Source organism: Lagenorhynchus albirostris, chromosome 1, assembly GCF_949774975.1.
Source record: "Lagenorhynchus albirostris chromosome 1, mLagAlb1.1, whole genome shotgun sequence".
Lineage (NCBI taxonomy): Eukaryota > Metazoa > Chordata > Mammalia > Artiodactyla > Delphinidae > Lagenorhynchus > Lagenorhynchus albirostris.
Window position 1 is genome coordinate 174925682 of NC_083095.1, and position 20398 is coordinate 174946079.

General features: G+C 39.6%; 1 protein-coding gene across 19 annotated transcripts in view; it reads left to right on the forward strand.

The window, feature by feature from the left end:
* Positions 1-20398, forward strand: part of PARD3 (par-3 family cell polarity regulator) — a 729337-nt gene that overhangs the window by 401150 nt on the left and 307789 nt on the right. For 12 of the 19 annotated variants that reach the window (XM_060160977.1, XM_060160997.1, XM_060160939.1 and 9 more), the window contains 3 exons: positions 2912-3063; positions 4119-4163; positions 10168-10395. In XM_060160977.1, coding sequence (XP_060016960.1) covers positions 2912-3063; positions 4119-4163; positions 10168-10395 — 425 coding nt within the window. The remainder of the gene's footprint in view (positions 1-2911; positions 3064-4118; positions 4164-10167; positions 10396-20398) is intronic. The other 7 variants (XM_060160940.1, XM_060160942.1, XM_060161037.1 and 4 more) reach the window with 3 other exon arrangements.

Below are 20398 nucleotides of genomic sequence, written 5' to 3' on the forward strand. Positions count from 1 at the left end.
TTAAGGTGAAGAAGGTAAAACAGCAAATTCTCATCTTAGTGACAACATAATTTCGGAGGATATAAAATTAGTTTAAAAAATACGCCAATATGTGGCTTTCAGGAACAAAAATTTGTACTTCTTTGAAAAACCTTTACCCAATAATTTTTATTAAAAATGTATTGCAGATTCACTCTGTTCACACATTTGATACCTAGTTTGGAATTCAGGTTTTCGTGTAATTCACACGATACAGAAGAGGGTTGACGAGCATGTGCAGGATAGTCGGAGAGATCAACTTTCAGTATCTAAAAGAATTACTCTTGGACTTCCCCGGCGGTCCCGTGGTTCAGACTCCGAGCTTCCACTGCAGGGGACGCGGGTGCGATCCCTGGTCGGGGAACTAAGATCCCGTATGCCGCGTGGCGCGGCCACAATGAACACACAAACAGAAAGAATTACTCTTAGTTCAAATATCATATTTAGTGTTTATTGTTGCAAGATTGTCCTCACCATATAGGTTTTAATTTTTCACTTCTAGGACTGTGTTTTCGAATTGGGGTGTATGTGTCCTGGAAATTATAAGCATAGTAGTACGTGGACACTACTATATAAGCATAATATACACACACATATATATTTAAGAAATATGTAAAAGCAGTCTACACTTATATGCATAATATATGCTGGAGCTCTGCACACACATGTATATACATACATACATACATAGGGTCTAAGCAGAGTAGTACGAGAAGGGACACCTAAGCCTTCAAGGTGCACATGACCCTGCTGCTTCCTGGAACGTCAGATTTATTCTGGGCTTTACAGATGAGATATGATATGTTAAAAATGAAAAGATTTAGTGTAGGATGCAAACAAAATAACATTGATTAGGATATAACATAGTGTTTTACATAAAAAAATCGTTTTTGCTTTGGGCTGAGCTCCCAGTCCCTGGGCCAGAACAAGGGTTAAGCAAGCTAGGTGCCCAGGGGAGCAAACGTAAGGAGCTTCTCACTCTCAGGTGTGGCCCCTGAACTCACAGGACCCTGAGATCAGAGCTCCCTTGAATTCTGAGTCCCAGGCACCTACGTTGCCTCCTCCCCGGGCCCTGCTCTGTACTTGGTGGAAAAGATGGAGAAGGATCGTTCATTTCCTTTTTGAGGTTTCGGTTGGCACTTGGTTTTTAAATACCCTGTTTCCGTTATCATAATTTTCATAACTTTGAAAATTTGAGATAGCAAGTCTTTGTTGGCTAATAATAATTTATTTTGCATGGTGGTCTGCAGTTTACTGAGGGCTTTCCCCTTGTGTCCTTGAATTCTCTCAGTGGCCCGGCCAGGGGTTGGGGCCACTCTTTTCTTCATGGAGCCAATGAAGACACAGGGGCTCAAGTCGTTCAGGCCACATCACCTGATGGCGAAGCACTGCCTTCATGTCTTCCTTGTCGCAGTTTTTGGTTTAGCCTTTCCCTAATGCCATCTGTCATTTCATGCACAGTGAATTGCAGCTAAATTTCTGATATGTATCCAAACCAGATCACTACCCTTTTATCAATATGCATGGTCATTCCCATAGGACCAATACAGGGTTAGAGAAGCTGGTTTCCAGCAGAAGCCTAAGGAGGGCGTGTATAGTGGAAGCGGACGTAGTGGAGAGACCACCACATTCTAGCATGTCCAGTGAGCTGCGGAGGGATGTTCTCCTACCTGTGGCCACATAGGCAAGGTGGCTCCACACTGATATAGGAGAGCTCTCTGTTTACTCACCGTGCTCAGCACAGAGAAGAACCACGTCATTGTGGGGCTGGGCTCACAACACCTGGTGGTGCTTCTGAAAGTGTTAGTGGGATTTTACAAATAGGACCGATTCCCCTGCCACTTCCATTGTGAAGACACTTGATACTGTATCCTGTTACCACTGATCTGCCCTGTGTTTCATCGTCTCTGCGGGAGCCACTGTGTTGGTGTCACACAAACCAAATGCCATCCAGACTTAGTCATGCTTTTCCTGACTCCCTGGAATACCAGTCAGTCTCCCATCCGAGCATCCACAGAGTCTTCTGTGTGCTCCTGGTTTGGTATTCTTCTTAGGGAATAGAGATCTTTTCTTATTTATTACTTTGACTTTGGTACCCGGCACCACACTTTCATCAGAGTAGGTTCTAATCGTGATTTGTTGAGTTGATTTCTTCTCAGTTGATTTAAGTATTGCAGAGAAGCTACATCCTCATAAAGCTACATGCCATAAAGGTGTTTTGGTTTTTTTCCTGAAACACAAGATAAAGGATATATAAGATGACCAGAACATATCCTTTTTTTAACAAAATTTATTTTACTGAAGTATAGTTGATTTTCAATGTTGTGTTAATTTCTGCTGTACAGCAAAGTGATTCAGTTATGCCTATATACATTCTTTTTCATATTCGTTTCCATTATGGTTTATCACAGGGTATTGAATAGAGTTCCCTGTGCGATACAGTAGGACCTTGTTGTTTATCCATTTTGTATATAATAGTTTGCATCTGCTAATCCCAAACTCCCAATCCATCCCTCCCCCATTCCCCTCCCCCTTGTCAACCACAAGTCTGCAGAACATACCCTTCTCAAAACTTCTATTCAGTTGCAATTCATATAGTCACTAATTTGCTGCCAGTATTTGTATTAATATATGAAAGTTTTTCTCAAAGATTCAGTCTTCCTCACATGGAGAAGGAATTGCTCTAAATGTAAATTAATGTCGTAGTTTCCTGTCACCTCCTACACAACCACAGTTCTTTTGATGGACTATATTTGTGCTATTTAGTTTAAATATTTCTGAGGAATATCCATATACACACATTCATACACACAGGTGTAGATGAACTTTCCTGAGCGTCATGTCTCTTTATTTTCAGTAAATGTTTTTATGTTTCTCTTTCTCTTCACACCAGCTCTTTGAGTCCAGACGTCGATCCAGTTCTTGCTTTTCAACGAGAGGGATTTGGACGTCAGAGTATGTCAGAAAAACGCACAAAGCAATTTTCAGATGCCAGTCAATTGGATTTCGTTAAAACGCGAAAATCGAAAAGCATGGATTTAGGTAGTGAGTACGATCTCCATGAACCTCTATCTAAATACGCTTTAGATGCTTTCAGATGAAAATCAATGGTCCCAAACACATGTCTGTTTACTGTGAGCCATAGAGAAAATAAATGCGAAATGAGGCAATTTGGCAAAAATTAGTTTTTCTCCAAGTTTGAGATAACCGTACTTTTAAGTGGCATGTTTACATCATGTGCAATATGTTAATATATATGTTTTCTGATGAGAAAAGAAACAAACACATGTGCCTATCATGCTCTATTCATGTATCTTTACTTGAAAAAAATGAAATGTTTTAACACTTTGGCTGCTGAAGACCAATTTCATTGGAATACGACTTGGTTGGTTGTGGGGACGCTCGAACCAGGAGAAGCAGTTTTGGAGAGAAACCATTATCTCAATCCATGTCTAGAGTTTGGTTACTTCCTCATATTTTCCTTCCATTGCTGTCCTTTGAGGTTTATTTGATAGAAACTCTTATGTGTTGATAATTAAGGCCTTTAAGTGGAGTCGTAATTTGAGAGCATATTTATTGTAGAAAGTATTTGGAAGCAAATGAGAGGAGGAAAATAATCCTAGTTGTTCAATCAAGCACCAATCAGGTAGTGTCTCTTTTTAAATCCAAATCCACCAAAAACCAAAACAAACAAACAAATTAATTAATTATATCCATACACCAATTGAATGATTAGAAAAACCTTCGTTAATCAACTAGAACGTATTTATGCTGTTCTCTGGTGGCTGTTTGTACTTCGAGACTAAAAACATTCATTTATCCCATGCAGAAAAGAAAAATCGGGCGATTCCTTGCCTCGCTAATTGTGATATGCTAACATATCAATAACACACGTGTCTGTGAAATGAGATGACTGGCATTGCATGGAGACACTGCTTTTTTCCTTTTTTTTGATTATGAATGTTTGCTTGATATTTCATATATTTTGCATGAAATATTACCTAAGAATTATCACCTAACTGAAAAGATCTGGGAATGGTTGAAGCATGTTGGGCTGTGGGACTAACTGGGCTAACCATTATACATTTACCTTTTAACAGTAGCTGACGAGACTAAACTCAATACAGTGGATGACCAGAAAGCAGGTAAGAATGGACACTTAGACTGTTGCCATAGAAACTGTGGTCCAAGGAGCTTATCATAATTGTAGAGCTGCCAATCACATAGCACGTAAACATAAATATTCCAGGCTGGCACGGATGTTTTCATAGTAGGAAATCAAATGGTACAAGAAAAGGAGAATTTTCTGTGAGAAGAAATTTATCACTGTAGTACATACTAAATGGAAATATAATTTAGTGCTTCAGAGACACTAAAACAACCTACATCTTCTTAATTATATTTGTGTAGTAATGTTTTGTCACAATTTATAAAAAAAAGTCAAAATCCTGAAAACGTGATCTCTTAGGGTGGATTCTTTGTTTCAGAGTCATCTATCTGATGCTTAGGTTAACATCCAAAACATGATTCTCAAAGTGGTGATTTTCGTTTGACGGATAATGGCACAAATATAAATATTTTCACAGAAGGACAGTGTCTAGTATTGCTCTCATTAGTCACTCAGAAAAGCTTAGATCTTTATCTGATGCAAGCATTAGTTTGTAGTTACCTAACATTGAATTAGACTATATATTGCGTCCTTATCTTTGTGAACCTGCTTGAAGGTTTTGTTTTTGTTTTTTGTTTTATTTATTTTTTGGCTGTTTTGGGTTTTCATTGCTGCGTGCGGGCTTTCTCTAGCTGCAGCGAGTGGGGGATACTCTTGGTTGCGGTGCACGGGCTTTTCATTGTGGTGGCTTCTCTTGTTGAGGAGCACAGGGTCTAGGCACATGGGCTTCAGAAGTTGTGGCTCGCGGGCTCTAGAGCGCAGGCTCAGTAGTTGTGGTGCGTGAGCTTCAGTAGTTGTGGCTCGCGGGCTCAGTAGTTGTGGCTTGTGGGCTCTAGAGCGCAGGCTCAGTAGTTGTGGCACATGGGCTTAGTTGCTCCACGGCATGTGGGATCTTCCCGGACCAGGGCTTGAACCCGTGTCCCCTGCATTGGCAGGCGGATTCTTAACCACTGCGCCATGAGGGAAGCCCTTGTTTTTGTTTTTCTTTTTCTTCTTAACTATTCAGGGCTTGGTTCTAAGATGCTGCCTAAATCATTCCGTAGAAACAATGGATTATTTTGAACTGGGTTTTACATGATAGTAGATTTTACATGTTATTTTATGACAATGATCAGAGGAAAGTCTTTATGTGTAATTAAAGTCATGTGCTTTGTACAATTGAGCGTTTTGATTTATTATTATAAGTTTGGAATAGAGTTTTAATTATTCGAGCTCCAGTATGATTTAGTTACACCACTTAGCACTAATTGGCTTCAATTCACCTTTTTAACCTGCAGTAGTAATTAGTTTTAGGCTTCTTGAAAAACGTGTATCCCACGTACATATGTAAAGATAATTGTGGACATGGTTGGAGTTTTCACGTTCTGTAAAGATAGATTGTAAAAACTACATCCAATAAATCATTGGATTAACTGTAGTGCAGGGCAATTAACAATAGCCTCAGCCCTTATTAAGTAGTTATTTCTTTTATCAAAACAAAGCATTTCATTGGAATTCTGAAGCAGGGCTAAAGAAAAACATTATTTGATAGTTTACATATGTAAATTAGTCGTTCATTTTTGGAGTTAATGGTATTCAGTACTTTTCAAGAAGTAACCCCAGTTCAAGTTAATGTTTATAAAAAACAAATTGAGCTGCTCAGATTAAAGAACATGACTTTATGTAATATGCCAATTAGGTAAAGTAAGGAAAATAGTTAATTTAACCAACTCACTAACAGGAAAAGAACAATTTATTATGATTAAAAAATAATATCCAGATTTCAGCTGACAACATTAAATAACTTTCATGGTGAGAAGGCAGATTTTTATCATCTAATTGAATCATCTGCTTTCATAGTGCCTTAGAATGTTAGTTAGATCCTAGATAAAAAGCATTTATAAAATACTATATGTGATCTATCTTACCGAATTAAATTGGAAAAACTTGGGACAAAAAATTATTACATAGACATCAAAGTACTTTCTGGTCTATTGCTTTTAAATCTACAATGAATAAAATATCTACGCTGAATCCTTCCCATCCTCCAGTATTAGACAGTGAAGAGATTTTCAGTTATTTTTCTTTCTTCACTTCACTTGAATTGCTAAGATTATCATGATTTTACAGTTTAGTCCAAAGGTTTTTGGTAGAGTCACCGTGGCATTTTAGTGTAGATCATCTGTCTAGCTGTAAGCCTTTCATAATGAAAATTGAATTCCATTTCCCTTTGCCCTTGCAAAAGACATCCTCTCCTTTTTTTTTGGTGAGAGAGGTACTAGTAGGTAAGAGTAGAAAAATAGACCTTAGGAAAATAGTATGATCATGATTTCCCCCTTTATTCCTGGATTTAGGAATCTTCTATGATATTTGGGGGGTAAATTTACATTCTGCAAGAAAAGGAGGAACAGGAATAAGAGAATTGTGTTTCTAATAGTTTAATCCTTGAATATAAAAAATAAGCAAAGTGTCCTAATGACCTGAAAGATTTATATAAGGAGCTTCAAAATACTATTTTTAAATTATTATTTTACATTTAAAGTAATTTAAAAATTATTTAAAATAATTTTAAAATTATTTAAAATAATTTAAAATTTAGAGACATTGATTTTTTTGTGTGTAAATAAAACTACTCTCTTGCCCCTACTTTATATAGTGAGAGATATTTTCAATTTTTATTGCTGCTCAATGATAAGTTTATGATGTTAGGAGTCTCAGTGATCCTCATTTAGGAATCTTATTAATTTATTACTTAACAAAATCTCTGTTAAAGTTTCTTTGACAAACATACCACTTGCATGAATGAAATCCATGTTATAGATCAAGAGTCAGCAAGCTCTTTCTGTAAAGAGCCAGGGAGTAAATATGGTAGATCTTGTAGACCAAACAGTCTCTGGAGCAATTACTTAATTCTGATGTAGTGTGAAGGCAAGCCATGGAGGATATGCAAATGAATGGACATGGCTGTGTTCCAGTCAGATTTTCCAGATTTGGCCCACAGTTTGCTGATTGCTGTTATATATGCACAAATTATAGATGTTATGAAAATTTTCAACCATATGTAAAGACTGTAGTTTATTAACCTACCATATACCCAATACCCACCATATATAATTATCAACATTTTGCCAGAATGTTATACTACAGTGTTAAGAATTTAGAGAAAAGAGTAGATAGGTAAGCTCCCAATTATGCTTACAAAATATCTATTGCTTATTTAGTTACAATTCCATCATTTTTTTAATCCCTGATTTGCTTGTGTTTTGTTTCTTAATAAATACATATATACATTTATCTATACATATATCAATATTTATATACATGTAATATATATACATTTATTTGAATAAATACTCATGCCGTATCTGAAATTATTAAAGCGTTTAGTGCTCTGAGTATCTTAAGTCAAATCTCAGCTAACTTTTCATACATAAATTATGTTTTGTTTTGTTTTGTTTTGTTTTGTTTTGGCTGCGTTGGGCCTTCATTGCTGCATGTGGGCTTTCTCTAGTTGTGGCGAGCGGGGGCTGCTCTTCGTTGTGGTGTGCAGTCTTCTCATTGCAGTGGCTTCTCTTGTTGTGGGGCACAGGCTCTAGGCACTCGGGCTTCAGTAATTGTGGCACGCAGGCTCAGTAGCTGTGGCTTGCGGGCTCTAGAGCACAGGCTCAAGAGCTGTGGCACATGGGCTTAGTTACTCTGCGGCATGTGGGATCTACCCGGACCAGGGATCGAACCCGTGTCCCCTGCATTGGCAGGCGGATTCTTAACCACTGAGCCACCAGGGAAGCCCATAAATTATGTTTTTATGATAATCATTACTGGAAGTATCAAATCTTCATTGGAGATATATACATAGATACATATAGATACATACATGTATCCATACATAAACATGTCCTTTATGAAGCCAAGAAGGTACTGAATATCTGCCTTATAAAAGTTTATAGGACCTAAATGAAACTAGTAAGTTATGAAGATTGATAGGCATGATTTATTCAGAAAAAGATCTTCCTAGTGCTAATTCTAGAAAATGTGAACGTAAATGTCCCTACCCAGGAATCATCTTTTCCCATTCTCTTTGATTCTTTGATTTCTTACTTTTTCTTTCATTCTTCGGAACAAAATTCATTTTCCTTCCTGTGACATGACTTTTATGGGTATTTAAAACATGAACTTGTCAAAAATTATGGGACTATCAAGAGAAAAAGTAAGATTGATCATCCTAGAAAGAAATATTTCTTGTGAATTTTTGTCATAAAATAAATAATCAAATATATACAAACCTGCATGGAAAAAGTTAAATAAATCATATTTTTCTCCCAAGCACAATGATTTATAGAATATTTTTTTAGAGTCATCTGTCTGCCTTTCTGCCTACGTTACATTTTAACATACTTATTCTAACTTAAAACTACCCCATTGTGAAAATCATGTGAAAGGTGTCATGTAAATGAATCTTAAAAAGATAATTCTTGTTTTGACTCTCCCAATTTAATTTTTATTCTGTTTTATACTCTGAGCAATGGAAAGCCCATGTCAGAACTATTTGTCTTCTAAGTGATAACATATCAAGGCTACTCCTTAATTATTGATCCACATATGGGCTGATGGCCCCACATGGAGAGAAACTATCCAGCCTCTCCTTCCCTCCCCTTTTTTTTTTTTTTTTTTTTTTGCACCTGTCTTTTTAACAGTGTAAGTGAAGAACTAGTTCTATAACCTGGATTGCCCAGCTGGGGGTGGCTGGCATTTCAGCCATCGAGACGCTAAATTCATCTACCTCTGAGTGCCAGGTCAGGCAGTGATGGATGAGGTTGTCATACCTGGTTAAAGAAATCCATTTTGATTGCATTCTAAAGCTTGGTTACCATCTTGGGACTTCCTGCCCTAGATCCTCAAGTCACAGAGCCACATTTTTTTTTATATATATTTATTTATTTATTTGGCTGCACCGGGTCTTAGTTGCAGCACAGGGATCTTCGTTGTGGCATGCAGGATCTTTTTTTGCAGCACAGGGATCTTCGTTGTGGCATGCAGGATCTTTTTTTAGTTGCGGCATGTGGGATCTTAGTTCCCTGACCAGGGATTGAACCCAGGCCCCCTGCATTGGGAGCGCAGAGTCTTAACAACTGGACGACTAGGGAAGTCCCCAGAGTCACATTTTTAATCCTCTGAATTCTCCCCTGCTATCCTATGAAATTTTCTTGGTAATTGTGATGTCTTGTTCCTTCTGTTCATCACCTGTTTCTCTTTGCAGGCCTGGAGATCTAAGTACTCACATCCAGCTCTTGAGTCCTCTCTCCCTTACTTCTCTCTCTCTCTCTCTCTCGCTCTCTCTCTCTCTCTCTCTCTCCCTTATATAGTTTGTTTCTATTCACATTTTGTGTTGCTTTTCCAAGAGAACTACCATTTTCCAGAATTAGGTTTCTACCTGGTGCCAGGGTGCCCTGGTTCTATGGGTGACACGTGGTCTCCTGTGCTTTTCTTACTCGCTGAGTTGTCCGAACTTGCACCATGATGAGGAAAAGGCTTGATGAAACTCATTGAGGTGAAAGTTTCACTTCCATCTTGTAAATAACTTTAAACTGCCCAACAACGATTTCAGCTACATTTTGAAGTTTACTCTTGGTTGCTTCCCTTAGCCTTCTCATCATTCTGCTTTTCAAATGAGCTCCTGGGTTATTCTGCCTCTTTTATATTATTGACATAACTTGGAGCAAATGATTTGACAGAGATTTCATCTGTTAAGCTAAAAATGGAAACTAATAACGCAGAGTGTTTCCTAATGAGAATAGAGAAAATAGACCTACTTTAATATACATTTGGGAAAAGTTAAAATTAGTTACTGTTACTTTACTTTTTATATCTTGCCACCCACATTCCAGAAGTTGACGTTGAGCAAATAATTTATGTGCCTGATATTTTCCACAATCTGTAGATATTCAGACATGTAATTTTCTCCACTCATTCTAACTAAGATTTTGTTTTTGCAAACATCCAAGGTTCTCCCAGCAGAGATGTGGGGCCTTCCTTGGGTCTGAAGAAGTCAAGCTCTTTAGAGAGTCTGCAGACAGCAGTCGCTGAGGTGACTTTGAATGGGGACATTCCTTTCCATCGCCCGCGGCCGCGGATAATCCGAGGAAGGGGATGCAATGAAAGCTTCAGAGCTGCCATTGACAAGTCCTATGATAAACCCGTGGCAGATGATGACGATGAAGGCATGGAGACATGTAAGTTTACAATGTCTGAAAGAGTAGCCATGCCAGGCATCTCTATAGAGCAGCAGTTCTTAAAGTGTGCTCCAGGGAACCCTAGGGGTTCCCAGCATCCCTTCAAAGGGATCTAGGAGATCTAAATTATTTTCATAATAATAAGGAGATGTTATTTACCTTTTTTACTCTTATTCTCTCACAAGTGTACAGTTGGGTTTTCTAGAGGCAACATGTCATGTGATATTGCAATAGACTGAATGCAGAGAAGATAGAAGAATCTTTTCAGCTAGATATTAAAGAGATTTGCCATTGTTCTCAATAATTGTTTTTGGAAAATACAGTGGTTTTTTTTGGTAAAAACCATAATTTCTGTTAACATGAAATCTATAATTTTTTATAAAGTAATTTGTATTTTTTAACTTTCTCAGTTTTAGTTTAGTAAATATTGATAGACATAACCCACATACAATTTTGAGTCCTTAATGAATTTTAGGAGTATAAAGGTATCCTGAGACCAAAACATTTGAAAACCACTGCTGTATAGTATGTCTTTAATATATCTCAAATGAGTACATGTAACCATCTGTGATTTTGATCACATATTTTTGTTTTGTTTTTATGAATTACTCTTGCTTTCCTTGAACTGAGCTAGCAAGACATATTTGTGTATGTGTATTTCCAAATTGCCAAATATTTTAAACCAAGATTATTGAAAGTCAAAGGTTACGATGAATGAGCAATGTGTTTTCCATAGTATATTGAGAAAAAAGTAACATTTATAAATACGTACAAACGTATGCTTCAGGGAGTTGTCACTGTGGTTAAATATTTATGGTATAAAAATAGCCATTCAATTTAAACATAAGGAAGAAACTCAGTAGTGTATTTACTTAGAAGAGAAAGGACTAGAGTCCTAATAGAAAAAATTGTTGATTAACTTATATTGTTCGTATCTACTAAATCACATTTTAGTTTTCTAACTTCAAAGTGACTCTACCCATCTAACCATTGTAAGAAAAGCTAGAGGGGGAAAAAGAGAAGAAAAGCTGGAGGCACCACTGCCCAAGGTTAAGGCAGAGATCATTTAGGTGGATTGTAAACAATTACAATTTAACTTTTGGGTGAACCACTTTGATCACACGTACCTAAGGAAGACTGTGCTGGGGAAGGAGAGTTTGAAATGAAAATCACATTCTGAGGAGATTTAAAGCAAAATTATATAATCTTTGCCTGTCAGATATAATGTGTTTCGGAAGATGAATATTTCTGCCATAATGTAACACACAAAGCAAAGCTTAGGAGAGTATCACTGCTTTCTCCCCCCAGATTTCTCAGTCTAAATCTGGACAGTTGTTCACTCCATGCAGCCAGTGATTTCAAATATATGCAGCTCATTGTTCCCAGATGAACATATTTCCTATTTTTGCTGCCAGTCTTGGTCTCCAAGATCCTGAGTCATATGAGCTTTCGACGCTCTTGGGTTTTTCCTGGGGTATCAGTGGTTCCTTGCCAGCCTTACCAGTATTACTTGTGCTGCCTTTCTAGGGTGGGGACCCTGTATCACTTAGAGATCTTGCCTCTGTCCCGGGTGCATATTTAATAAGAGGTACAGTGCTTTGGCACCTCCGTATTTGTTTTTGTAAGCACAGATTATGCTGCTGAGTTTTCTTGTTCTGGTTAAAATGTTATTTAAATTCCCTCATAAATACAGTTTTCTCACATATATCACTTATGTGAAATATGCAACAGGGGATGGAATAGCTATCAGTACCAGGCATGTTCTTAATTCTGTGGCCTCCAGAGCTTTCCACTGGTGTGAACATCTAAATTTGTCCCTCTATAAACTTAGTTTCCTTTTTTAATTGGAAAGAACAGATTTAAGTATTTTATTTGAAAACTTTTGTATTCAACTATCATCAAGACAAAACCAAGTAACTAGACAAACTACGATTTGTGAAGGGCAGGGAAAGTTCTGGACGAGAGCTGAGAGAGACACTGTGACAACGTGCACCTGCGACCACAAAGTGCTGGGTTTTCCCAAAGTCCTGACTTTAGGATGTATTTTTCCAGACCAGTCTGGTGAACTTTGGATATGGCCAGAGAAAGGCAGCTCTTCTACATTTCAAATGTTAGCAGTGCAGGTTGTCAAAACTGTGTGAGTAGGGTGACGTGAGCCTGGGGTCCAGATGACTTACATCCCATCCACGTTCTTCTCACCCATTTGGGATTTGGGTCAAGTTGCTCAACATCCTTGAGCTTTAATTCCCTCACTTGTAAAACTGAAGCTTTGGACGCCCAGGTCATTGATGCTCAGATTGTGTGTGGCGGCGGCCAGTGAAGAGTGGAGCCTCGGTGGTCTCAGGGAGTCGGGAAGCACATGGGCACCTGAGTGGGTGGGCTTTGTCAAAGTCACCAGCCCCCCCGCACCCTGCTGTCGCCTCAACAATCATGTGTTATTGATTTACTTATATTTTTTGAGGGGGGTGCCGTGCGGCTCGTGGGATCTTACCCAGGGATCAAACCCAAGCCCCCTGCAGTGAAAGTGCCAAGTCCTAACCACTGGACCACCAGGGAATTCCCAGTCCTGGGTTTGTTTTGTTTTGTTTTGTTTTGTTTTTGCGGTACGCGGGCCTCTCACTGTTGTGGCCTCTCCCGTTGCGGAGCACAGGCTCCGGACGCGCAGGCTCAGTGGCCATGGCTCACGGACCTAGCCTCTCCACAGCATGTGGGATCTTCCCGGACCGGGGCACGAACCCGTGTCCCCTGCATCGGCAGGCGGACTCCCAACCATTGCGCCACCAGGGAAGCCCTAGTCCTGGGTTTTTAAAATCACTTTTCATACATTGTAGTTCTTTGTCAATTTTAAGTTTAAGAAAAAAGGAAGTTCGCAGTTTTCCAGAAAAAGTTTGAAAAGCTCCGGTTTAGATGGTTCCATTTCTGAGGTCCTTTCCCGTTTTAACTTTCCATGACTCTGTTTCCCCCTTCACTTACTGACCTCAGTCCTGCCTGCCTGCTTCTCTCATTGTCTGTAAAGTCCACGAAGAAAGACACCACTGTGTCTTATTCCTGCGTAACCAGGCTCAGAGCTCGGCAAAGCGTTGGAGTCAGTGACTGTTGGTGACATCAGTAAATGGACTCCTGCTTGACTAGCCCCACTGTTTGTGAGAGACACACACCCAGACACAGCGAGCCTCAGGGTGTGGCGCTCGGGGCAGCAGTGACATTTCGCTCCTCCTGCTTGTGTCCCACGCTGGACCTGCATGTCTGAGACCTCCAGTGCCTCAGCAAACTGTTTTTCTTTTAAAAAAAAAAAAATCTCTCAAGGCTGGTGTTACTGCTGGTGGTCATGAGACTGTCACCTTTACGTATGACTAGGTACAGGTGTGAGAAGGAAGCCCCGCTTGCCTAGCTCCTCCTCTAGTTCCCTAAACACCATCCTTTTCCGAGTCAGGCTGTGGATTCTCACGGTGTGATCCACACACTCTCTTCCACTGTCTGCATTTGCGTTTCTGCTTATGCTCTTCATCCTCTGCTTGTGCTTCTCCCTTGGGCATCCTTGCCTGTGCCTCCCTCACCTGTGCGGCCTCGCCCGGCATCCTTGCCATATGGGAGCTGTCCCCGGCCACATGTCTAGGCCCTGCCGTCCTCGTGCTCTGTGGGACACTCCGTACAAGAAAGGGCCTTGTACAAGGGCCTTTCTTTTACGGAGGTGGGACTCAGGGGACTCAGTTACGGCCGCCGTTAAATTAAAGATACCGAGTCACTGTTGAGCGGTGCTCTGTAAGAGGACCCTGTCTGGGCAGACCATCTTTGTTAGATGGCTGTCCTGTGAGGATGCAGTCCGTGCACCCTAGAAACATGGGGGCGGCATTACCTGTACCACCCAGCTGCCTGTTTCTGTCCTGTGCAGCCCTTTCCCGCTTTACAGGAAAGGCGCTTAGGCAGAGGCCTGGTTGAATGCTGTTGTCAGTCGGGTCGAGGTCCTCCCGGGTGACTCTCTTTCACGGCTCGGAACAGGCTTGCCTCTTCTCAGCAGCATCGAGATTGTGGCATGCACACAACAATGGGGGCCAGGAGACTGGTGCGGGATCCATGTGGTATCTGGTATCTGTCATCTTCTGTAACACTTACGTGCTTCCTGTGGAGATGGCAGAAGCCAGTGTTTTTGTCTCTCATTTAATCCATCTGGCCTCTCCACATTGTGTGTGTCTGTCTGGATCAAGATGGAGCTTTGTATTCTGGGACCCATTATCTCCGAGGTCTTACCTGTGTTTGACAGGTCAGGGCATCTACAATCTGCTCCCTCTTCTATGCAAATCACACTCCCCGCCTGGCTCCCAGCAAGGAGCTCCTCCATCCCCCATAATAAATCAGTTTCTGTTGGAACCAAGAACATGGATGCTATATAACATTGCTTTGTTTTATTTTCGAAAATATAGAGTCCCATTTTTTTTTCTCTATTAAAAGTTGCCAAATTGTCAGCCTTACTATCAATTCAGTAACAGCTTTTTGTCCAGGTCAAGGAGGTGAAACACAACAAAACCGAAGACTATCCTATTAATTGTACTTCTCAATGTTAAGATCTATCCAGTTTACAATTTTAAATGTGAGAACTGTGAAAACATAGAGCCAGATTGCTTTTGAGTAGCTTGCCTACTTTCTTATAGTACTCTTAACAGATCAGAAAAAAAGCACTGCTCTAAAATATACATAACTTAGGTTAGCAGTGTGAGATTTGAAGAAACTGAATTTATGTCAGTAAATCAGCTAATCTGAAAGCTTCCAGGAGAATTTTTGTTTATTTTATTAGCTTCAAATAGGATATTGCATGAATATCTCAGACTTTCTACTCTCAGCATCCTCCACAATTCTAGCCACCTTTTGTCATTACATTTTGAGCAAAAAAAATGCAAACTAGGTTGTTATCTTAAGACACCCCATTAGATTACTGTTAATCTGTAGTGGTAGAATTCAGTATAGGGGTTTCAAAGTCGAAGTACTTTGTAAAAGATTTCCCATTTGATTAATCTATCTTAATGGATAATTGGGTGTTGATCTATAAAAAATATTTGTTCTGAAGGGCTGGGAATAAGAATAACCTGTCTTATCCTCTTATGCCAATTTGTATACTTAAGTATCACTTGCAGTTTAAGAAAAGGAGCTTTGATTTTAGGAAATTTCTGAATGCAGTAGAGGTGTAAGCATGTGAAGTAGCTGAAGCTATCTATTCCTTACATTTCTTTTTCTAAGTGAAAAGTAAGTTAAGCTAAAAGTATGATGAAAAGTCACATCTGAAGTGTTTGAATTATAGAATCCTCATTTTAAGCATTTTTTTAATAAGGAAAAAGTATGTAAATAGATGACCAAGATCGTACTTAGGAACAAAATCATAGAATGCATGCCTTCTGATTTGTAGTCCTGTGAGTTTTCTAGAATATGAAACAAATTTCTGAGTGGGATAAGCCATTACACTGAAACTACTATAGAGTATGAATGAGTTGTAGTACCTAAAATCTGATATTTAAGCTCTAAGTTCCTGAGGGGCTGTGGGTGGTTCAACCCAGTGGATAAACTGACACTTGAGAAGCAGTGTGGTTAATGGTTAAGGGCCATTGTAGTGCACAGGTTACCATGGCACCAAACCGTGGGGGACCCACTCAGCCCATGTGGAAGTTGAGTGGGGTGGGAGAAGGCTTCCCAGAAGAGGTACTGTTTTAGGTGAGTAATATTGCTTGAGTGGTCTTCAGTGGGTGCGTAGGAAACATAGAGAGCCGGGACCACCTCTGGACCGCCATCATCCTGTTAAGGTTCATGTATGCACTGCGGGTGAGGGCATGGTGAGGAGTGAGGTTTAAGACGTAGTCAGAGAACAGATCACAGACAGCCTCGTTTAAATCATTTTTGTTCATACTAAGGACCTTAAAGAGCATTTGAAGAATTTCAAGTAAAGGAATGCGCTAGTTAGGTCTGTATGGGATGGCTTATTGGGGATGGGATGGTAAGTAGCAGTGTTGGTGGCAAGACTGGTTCTATGATCATAATGCAAGACTCCAGGTGAGTCATGGTGCTTGGCAAAGCCAGAGGAAAGGGAGGGACTGCGTTTACATGCTTAGCATCTCACATGTAAAGATGGATGATGATGACGTGATTTTTCTCATTAGTACCTCCAGGCCCAGAAACTTAGAATCATCATCTCACTGTGTAATCACTCCATTACCGAGGTTTCTTATTTTTTCCCCCATGAAATCTCCTAATTTCTCTCCTTCTGTCCAATCTAGCCCCAATCCTCATTTTTTAATATCTGAAGTTACTATTAGGATCTTCTAACTGGTCCGACTGTCTCTACATTGGCTGAGTAAGCTCTGGGATCACACCGTCTTCACAGTCCTTCAAGCTCCCGTGTGCATTCTCTCCCAGACCATGCACTGTCTGTGAGGCTTATCTTCTCACTGCCCTGACTGTCCCCTACCCTCTTGTGTACATTGGACTATCATCTTCCTTCTTCAAGACACTTGTTCCCAAGCAATCTAGTTTTCCTTTGATTTTCTAAAGCCCCAACTGGGTATGGACGCTCCCCGATTTACAATGGTTCCGCTTAGGATTTTTGGACTTTACGATGGTTCGAAAGTGATGTGCATTCAGTGGAAACCGTACATCTAACTTTGAACTTGGATCTTTTCCTGGGCAGGTGATATGCAGATCCTCTGTGGAGATGCTGGGCACTGGCAGCAGCCGCAGCTCCCAGTCAGCCACGTGATCACAAGTGGAAACAACCGATACGCTGACAACTGTTCTGGTTTCCACTTTCAGCACTGTATTCACGAAATTACATGCGACATTCAACACTTTATTATAACCTAGGCTCTGTGTTAGATGACTAGGCTAATGTCAGTGTTCTGAGCACATTTAAGGTAGGCGAAGCTAAGCTATGATGTTCGGCAGGTTAGATGTATTCAGTGTATTTTTGACTTACGGTATTTTCAGTTTATGTTGGGTTTAACAGGCCGTAACCCCATCGTAACTCAAGAAAAATCTGTATATCGTTGTATCTGAGACTTTTTAATATAAAATATTTTTTTAACATTAAGAAATTTTGTGGATCTCGCAGTTTGGATTGTAGGGCATGGGAGTTGAGAACACTGGCTTTTAGGGGACAATTGTTTTGATTTCTCAGTACATAGCAAAACAGAGCACTGCTCTCCATTCACTGTTTCATCACATTTGCACATTTTTATGTTGTTATTTGTTTTTGTTTTTTCACTTAAAAGAGTCAGAGCAGTGGCCTGGACACTCTTTCCTTGGCACCGTAATTTTTTTGTATATTGTTAAAATATACATTTGACACCAATTCAGTCCTTGATAAAAATAAAATTCCGAGTGGCAATTCCAACAGCAGGGTTATGAGCGCTACCATTTTCATTGTGTAGCCAGTCCATCGGGTCTGTTGAAAGGAAAGCGTTCAGCTTCTTTATACGTTGTCCCCTGTGCACAGGAAACAGTGTCTATTGTGGACCATCATTTGTATGTGAAAATCAATTATACACTGAAAGCAAATTTGCAAGCGTTCGGAAAATGGAGGGTGTGATCCTCATTGTATTTGTTCTGCGGCATTCTCCTGGGCAGGGGGGATAGTGGAGGTGGCATTCTACCAAGATCTTCAGGAACATTTTACCTGTTTGTTTGGAGGGATGCATTAAAGAAAACTTTAGACTGTGAAGTAGAAGTAAAGAATGGTTTTTGATAATAAGTCTCAAACTCTTTGGAAGTGTGGTTTTATTGTTTTTGTCTCTCAGCTCCTTACCCCAATGTAAACTAAGAGGTTGGCTTTTTTTTTTTTAATGAAATAAATCTACTTTTAGAAGAGTGGGTTTTAGGAATCATCTATTTGAACGTTCCTCCAGTTGCTGAAAACCCTTCTCTAAGCCTGCTGATAAACGTCACCCCACTTCCTTCATGGCTTTTTCTCCTTTCACCGTCATGTTCTCTGTTCTTCATAATATCAGTTGTTACTCCCACACCACATTTTAGTATAAAAGCTTCTTCATTCTTCTTGCCAGCTTTGTGTGTGTATGTGTTTTTTTTTAAATGTTCGGAAAAAGCTAAGTTTTTCCATTGCCAAAAGCTCATCGTTCCAATGTTAAAAGTCAGGGTCCAGGAAAGCAGGTCCTATTACTCAGTACCATCTGTGTCACTAGCTGTTCATTTCTTACATCTTTTCTTCCTTCTCCAAAGTCAAATGTTCAACTAAACTAAGAAACAAAAATAATATGTGTATACATATATAAAAATATATATGTATATCTATTTATTTTATTTATAATAAAATGTTCTCACATCCTATGCAGGATTTGCAGTGCCTGGGAGTTCAGTCCTCATTTATTTTTAGTGCATTGTATCTTACCTAACATTAGTCAATAGAAATTGGTAGTGGTCAGTGGATTTGCTAAGTCTAGTGAAATTTTCCAGTTACTAATGTCTCACTTTTTAACTCACTCATTTTAAATTTTAAGCAGATAGATTCTGAAGACTGCGTAATCCTGTGTCCAGTTATTACGTTTAATCCTTTGTCTTCCAAAGTAAATTGGAAATTACTCAAGAATATGTGCTTCTATTATTAGATCTTTCTAATTCCTAGAGTAGTTCTTTCGAAACAGGGAACAGTAAAGGATGGTTTTCATATGATGGGCTCTTTGTTCAGTCCACTCAACAAATATTTAATAACACTTCTTTGAGCTATGCCCTCAGAGAAGAGTACTTGCTCACTGGCAAATAAGAAGTAATGCTGTCGTTTTCATTTTGTATTTCTCTGTTTTGTGTTTCTCTGGATGTTTGTACCAATTCATTTAACACTAGTAACAAGTCCGAATAAATAATTCTAGTAAAATTGTCAAAGCTGCCTAGAGTGACATTAACCGCTAAATCTTACACTTGTGATAAATAGTACTGTGGTTATTCCACAGCTGCTCTAAAGTTTGATTTATATAATGTACCTATTAGGATGCTTTCCGCTGCATTTAGTAGAAAACCCAGCTCAGACCAGCTCAAGCCATGAGGAAATACACTGTCCTACATAACTGGTTCTAGAGTTGGGTAGCTTCCAGGATTATTGATTCCACAGCCTAACGGTGTTATCAAAGCCCCGCCATCCTTCTGACCCTTCTGCCACACTGGCCACAAGTCAGCTTAACCCGAGGGTAACCGCAGGGCTCAGAGGCCTCGTGCTTTCCTGATCACGTCCAACTGAAGGGAGTGAGCCATCTCCCCACGCATGGAATATGTCCATTCGGGGTGATGGGGCCATTCTTGGACTAATAACAGTGGACTGATAAATCAACAGGGGCAGGGGGCCATAGGTTGGTATAAATTTAGTAATGAATTCACCCCTTGAAGCTGGGTTGCATTCCTGAACACAATCGGAGTTCATTAGGAAGAAGAAACGGAGAAGTGGATTTGGGATAAGCAAGCAATGGAGATCATTACAGTCCCAACAGTAGTATTGCTTCTCAATGGAAAAAAAAGACCCTGTGGCTTAGAGTCAACTGTTGACAATGAAATGTGTGTGATGTCGAGATCGAAGTGTTTATTTATGGCAGAAGCTGCAGAACTTTGAGGTTCAGTTGACGCCTAAAGTCATTTTCTCCATAATCGTTACCACGTATGTGCTCAGTCTTTTCGAGACTTCTCGGTGACCCAGTCCTAACGTGATATCTTGCAGAACTGAGTAGCTGAATTTGTCGCACGGACTAGCATTTTAATTGAGCTGTATTTGCATCTGTTGAAAACATGGTAATTAGGTATGTCTTAATTATAGAAATGTGCTGCCTGAAAAAAAAATAAGCAGCTTCACGTTATACCTTCTTTAAAAAGAGAAACTTGAAAGTATCTGTTTTTATAGGTAATCACACGGGAAAGTAGCTGATAATGCAGTGCACAGAGCAGAAATGTTAGTCAAAAATAGAAATTTCCATTTGTTTGGAAGGAGGTAATCATCTTCCTTTGTGCAGACTATCTGCAGAAGGAA